Source organism: Impatiens glandulifera, chromosome 4 (genome assembly GCF_907164915.1).
Source record: "Impatiens glandulifera chromosome 4, dImpGla2.1, whole genome shotgun sequence".
NCBI classification, from domain to species: Eukaryota; Viridiplantae; Streptophyta; class Magnoliopsida; order Ericales; family Balsaminaceae; genus Impatiens; species Impatiens glandulifera.
The window spans coordinates 44,540,459-44,546,843 of record NC_061865.1 but is presented as its reverse complement, the minus strand read 5'-3'; the positions used below and the strand labels follow the sequence as shown (position 1 = coordinate 44,546,843).

General features: G+C 33.6%; 1 protein-coding gene across 1 annotated transcript; it reads right to left on the bottom strand.

Moving 5' to 3' along the window:
* Window positions 1-1,572: 1,572 nt before the first annotated feature.
* On the bottom strand, window positions 1,573-2,075 carry LOC124935827 (18.1 kDa class I heat shock protein-like). The gene has a single exon (XM_047476260.1). The coding sequence runs from the start codon at window positions 2,062-2,064 to the stop codon at window positions 1,588-1,590; it is 477 nt and encodes a 158-aa protein (XP_047332216.1). The 5' UTR covers window positions 2,065-2,075; the 3' UTR covers window positions 1,573-1,587.
* Between the last annotated feature and the right edge of the window lie 4,310 nt (window positions 2,076-6,385).

Sequence of the window (6,385 nt, the reverse complement as noted above, 5' to 3'; positions counted from 1 at the left end):
TGAAGATCAGATAAAAAAAAAAGATTCCTGCTATTCTTCGACGCCAAATTCCAGAATCACCCCAGCAAGGGTTGGATAAAGACGTAGACGTGGACCTTCGAAGTTATTTTGGGAAGATGCTTTGCACTAGGACGGACGATGATTCGTTTCGGGTGTATTATTCAATTTCAAAAATCATCTAATTTCAAATTAGATAAATATTTATAATAGTTTTATAATAAAAAAAATTAAAGAGATAAAAAATTATAAAATAATAAAAAGTTGAAGAAAGAAAATTATACTCAATTATTAAATAATTTAAGTGACGCTTATAAAATTAAACAAAGTGAAAAATTGATATACACAACCTATTTATAAGTTGACATTTTCAATCATATTTATAGGGTGACATTTTCAATTTCATATGCCCCATCTACATGATTAATAATTTAATATAAATAATATATATATATATATAATTTCTTTTTAATTAATTACCCTGGGCTACAGCCCACCCAACCCGCTACGTGGCTCCGCCATTGGGTGTATACATTCGAAAATCGCCGCAGGTGAAGAAGAAAAGTAATCTATTTCTTTTTAGGCCCAATTATCATTTGGAGCTCGAACTTGGGACAATTTATCAGATAGGGCTCGAACTTTGAGTTGAGCCATTTGGGCTCGAACTATCAATGATTTTACCATCGGAGGCTTTTACCTAAAAGAAAGTTTATTCCATATGTTCTATGTAACATGGCAATACATTTTATTTTATTTTTAATTACACCTGGCATATTAATTCTATCAAACAAAATCCTTTATTTCTTTCTCCATGTTCTCACTCTTCCTTCCTTACTATCTTTTCTCCCATTCTTTTTTTTAAATGACTAGTTGTTTCATAAGATAAGTTCGTTCGATATTGTAGAGCCATGACGAGGAGTATAACAAACATATTGAAGAATATGTTTAACCGCTCCCCAATGAGAAGATGTGAGAGTTTGCATGAATTGACAAGCTCGATTGACAACAAAGACTAACTCATGACGAATTAGTGTAAGATATTGTAGAGCCACTACTATACTCCGATAGATGAACGAATCAGATAAAAGATCACGATCATGTTAGAAAGAGATGAACCAGCAGAGACGGGAGTGTGTAATGTCTTTTCTTGAAGTATATCAACCCGAGTGAGAATATCGTCAATATACTTGGATTGAGAAAGAAATAAACCATCTTTAGTACGAATGGCATTTATTCCAAAAAGTAATGTAATTAACCTAAATCTTTAACCGTGAATAATTTGTTTAATTGAAATATAATTTTTATTAGAAACGATTAAGAATTGCATATGAGAATAATCTCGTCCACATATATTAAAAACTATGCGGTTATTTAAGGTGAATGATACATAAAGAGAGCCGTGTCAAATTTCAATTCTATAAAATAGTCCGACAAAATAGAATTATATGTATTATATATTAGTTCCGTAGCTCGCCTAACACACACATTACACATACATTACACATACATTACACATACGACATATTGATAATTTATTTGCACACAAAACAAAACAAAACAAAATACGCTAGATATAAATGAATTTTTGTTTCAGCCGGAGATGTCGATGGTCTTGATCTCCTGCTTCTTCTCCAGCTCCTTGGGTACAGTGACCGTGAGGACGCCGTTGTCCATAGTAGCATTGATCTGTTCCACCTTGGCGTTCTCCGGCAGCCTGAAGCGGCGGAGGAACTTGCCGCTGCTCCTCTCAACTCGGTGCCACTTCTCGTTCTTCTCCTCCTGCTCTCTGCTTCTCTCGCCGCTGATCCGGAGAACCTTTCCATCTTCCAACTCCACTTTCACCTCCTCCTTCTTCAGCCCGGGCAGATCCGCCTTGAACACGTGCGCCTCCCCCGTCTCCTTCCAGTCGATCCTTGCGTTGGCGAAGGCTGAGGTCTCGCGGGCGGAGGACGGAACATTATCCAGTACTGAACTCGAGAAAGGGAAACCCTCAAAGATGTCGAGACTTGAAAAGGGGTCGAAGATGTTGCTCCTAGGACCGCTGAAAATGCTTGGAATTAGCGCCATTAATTAATTAATAGATTGGATGATAAATTCGTTTTCTGAATGATTATAGAAAGTGTTTTTAGTCTTGTAGAAATGCTTCGGAGATGTTGCTGACTGACGATAGAAAGTGTATATATAAACAATAATAGGAGCTGAAAGAGAAATGTAGACAATTCTAGGGCTTTCTTTAGTATTCTCATTTGTTCTAGTTGGCTTATAATACTCTACACGTGTCCCCTTTTCTTATACAATTTTTTTTGCTTTAATGATTATCAACAAATTTTAATTTTGATTTATAAAATTTCAATCTATGCCATATTAATTAGTTTGCAACTCATATCAATACACTACAAAATAAAAACATACATTCTGTCTTAGACACATAATTCACCATACATATTAAGCGTCAGAAGACAAATATATATATATATATATATATATATATATATATATATATATATATATATATATATATATATATATATATATATATATATATATATATTTTTTTTTTTTTGTATCTATGACAATCTTTATGAATTTATAAATAATTTATAATTAAATAACATTTTGTTTTAATATTTTTTTGGGATGATATAGTTTTAACATTTTTAATTTTTTTAATTTGTTTAACAATATAGGCCATTAATCATTGAAACAACTTATATTTTTTCTCAAAGCTCATTTTTTTATATATATTTTGGGTCAATTAAATATAATTTTATTATTAATATTAAATTAATTAAATAGAATTAATACCAGATAATATTACTAATATAAAAAATAATAACAATAATTATAAAGAGACAAATCTGTATAATAAATTTAATTTTTACAAGAAAATCAATACTTATATACTTATTTTTTACAAGAAAACTGATACCACCCCTATAATCTTTCTCTTGTCTTGAGAGCCAAAAACTCCTTCAACCAAATCGACATCAGAAATGTCAGGACGTTCAACTCGCAAATATCTTAATTCACTCTACAACAAAATATTATAATACAATTAATAGATAAAATATAAAGTAAATATATTTTATATACTTACAACTTTATTCAGTATGTGCGGATCAACAGTTTTATCTTTTTTGGTCTTAGTCACCAAAAAGAAATCATCATTGTTTGCAATTGATCCTTCTTGCACTACATGAGAATGAAAGTTATATTTTAATTAATTTGAAAATAATGTTAAAAAATAAGTTTTATCATTTCTCGCTGCAGTTGTGTAGATGATTTGCTACCAAAACGATGTGCATATTTTGATTTTTTGTTTTCTATGCTGGTAGCGCTTCGTTTCTGTAATTAATATATATAATTTTAGATTAAAATGTTATATTAAGTACAAAATATGAAAGAAGAAATCTGAAATTTATCGGTAAAGTAATGATTTTCAAGCAATCACTCCCCATCTTGTTGGGTCATTTCATCAGGCTTATCCGCCCTGATTGCTTTCACATTTCTTTCGTACTTCCTTAACTTACTAAGATTTATGTCATACCTCCAATCCTCCCACATCGTCTTCATGTGTCTCAAGGCGTTGTTAGTAAAAAGTGGGCAAATTATATTTTTCTTGTTCATCTCAAATGAATTCTTACAAGTCTTTATAAGAAGGCATAGACTTTTCATATGCTTCACTCTTTAAGTACAAAGTAATTATTATGAATATTAAATAAGTCTCTCACCCAAATCTCTTGGTTATCCCACTCACCCTTAAATTAGTATTATTACTCTAAAAATATTAAAAATTAAAAACTAAAAACTTATTAATTTAAGTTAATTCAACAGACGTAGACTCCATAACTCTCAATATCATATGAATCAAATTTATCCTGAAATAAAATGTTTTATAATACACAAATGATTAATTTCAAACAAATTTCCCCTTTAAACTTAAATATTCTTTCCATCTCTCATTCCAATTAGTCTTTTACAACTCTCCAGTAAAGATGTAACAACCCTGACTCCTAAATTACTTAAACCGAGTGGGGGATGTTTGAAACGTGAACATAAATGACGGAAAACAAAAACATGTGCGGAAGCTTTTTGTCATTTATAAAAAGTGGAGCTACAAAATTTCGGTTTATAAACATAAGACACGGTCTTTGGCTTACAAAAATATCAAGATAGGGTCCTTTACTACAAAAATATAGTATTTTAATAATAGACCCAACAAAGGGCTCGGTCTTCTGTCTTTGTCCCTCCTCTCACACACATCCCTGCACCTTGCCCCACTCCAAGCCTCCCTTTAATTTTCATAAAAAGACTATAGCTGTGTACCTACACCACACAAGCATAGTGAGTCTAAAAACCCAACAGGTTATAATAAGATTTATAGATAACACTTTTAAAAGCTTCTTTGAATCCATATGCTGGTTTATAAAGTATATCATCATTTGTGAAAGTATAGTAAGATCTTGAGCACATATTGGCCCTTTACTATTTACAGTTGATCCTGAAAGTTAGGAATCCAGTTTGAACACATATTTGGAAGGCATTCTTCGGAGTCTATCCCGAAATCCCACAACCTAATTAAACACTTGTCTATGTGGGTAGGATCTTCCAGAGCTCATCCCCGAAATCTAGTCACAATAGAAACTTCAGCACATATTTTTGAATCAGACTACCAGAGCTCATCTTGAGTACCCTTCCTCCCATACCGTCAATTCTCATACATCATTGTTCACAATGATCCATAAAACATTTCATACTTTGGAAAACAGAGCCTTCTTTTGAAAACAGATACTTGTAAAAAAAAGAGATTGTACTTTGGGAAAAAGAGATTATCCTTTAGAAAAGAGCTGGTACTTTGGAAAACAAATTGTCCTTTGAAACAGATCATACTTGGTTCATCAATAAAGATATGGATATGCAATGAAATCATGCTATAAAAATAGTATGCATAATTTATATAATATACATGAATTATATAAGCATGTGTGGGTTTCTAAAGAGTGATATAGAAAGGTTTTCTTGCATTATACTTTGAAACTGCTAAGGTTTGATCTTGCTATGAAGGTTGGTTGTTCTTCAAGGCTTCTAGCGGATGTCTTCTGATTTTTAGTGAAGATGGAAAATGGATTGATATTAGTTAATAAATCCATGGTGAAATATATAAATATAAAGAGTTAAGGTCGGTTGAGGAAAAAGGATGGTCATTGGCTTGACAAGTATGGTCAGAATAATATTTATAATGAAGAGGGCTTATCACCTACTGGTCATAAGCATGGGTTTAATAAAAAGGCTGGTCACCTACTTGTCATAGACATGGGTTTAATAAAAAGGCTGGTCACCTGCTTGTCAAAGCATGAGTTTGATTAAAAAAAAGGCTGGTCACTTGCTTGTCAAAGACATGGGTTTGATAAAAAGGCTGGTCATCTGCTTGTTATAACATGTGATTAATAAAAGGTGATGAAGAGGGCTGATCACCTACTTGTCATAGCATGGGAAGGATGAAGCATGAGGCGGCCAAGCATAAGGTTGATAAGCATGATGTGGATAAGGATGAGGTGGTTAAGCATGAGGTGGCTAAGCATGAGGTGGCTAAGTATGAGGAGGCTAAGCATGAGGTGGCTAAGCATGAGGTGACTAAGCATGAGGTCTCTAAGCATGAGTTAGAAAAATATAATTAGTCGGACCCCCTCGGTCGGACCCCCTCGGTCAGACATAGATTTCTCTCAGTCCTAAATCTCAGATTTGCCTCGGTCCTAATTTCCAATCACATGGGTGCTTGGTCTTGGCCAGGACCAAAGGAATTCGGTTAAATATGAATTTTAGGGTGTGACAAATGTGATCGGTAGTGACTTGGTGAATATCTCAGCGGCTTGAGTTCGACTTTCAACATGCTTCAACTCAACCTTTCCTTCTTTGACTTGTTCTCGAATGAAATGAAATCAGACGTCAATGTTCTTGCTCCTTCCATGATTAACCAGGTTCTTGCCCAACTCGATCGCCGACTTATTATCAACTCGAATCACAGTCCCTTTATCTCGGATCACTCCTAATTGCCTTAGTAAATTTGAAAGTCAGACTGCATGACACACACTCTAAGAGGTTGCCACATACTCTGCCTCGCACGTCGACGGAGTTACAATAGGCTGCTTCTTCGAAAATCAAGTAAGAGTCGTATTTCCAAGTATGAATACATAACCCGAAGTACTTTTTTGGTCATCAACATCACCACACTAATCACTATCAGAGTAACCCACTAATCGATAGTCATCTGATTTTGAATAGAAAATACCTAGTGAAAGAGTTCCTGGAACATATCTCAAAATTCTCTTCAAGGCCTTCCAATGTGTATAGCTTGGATCCTCCATGAATCTGCTTGTTATCCCAACAC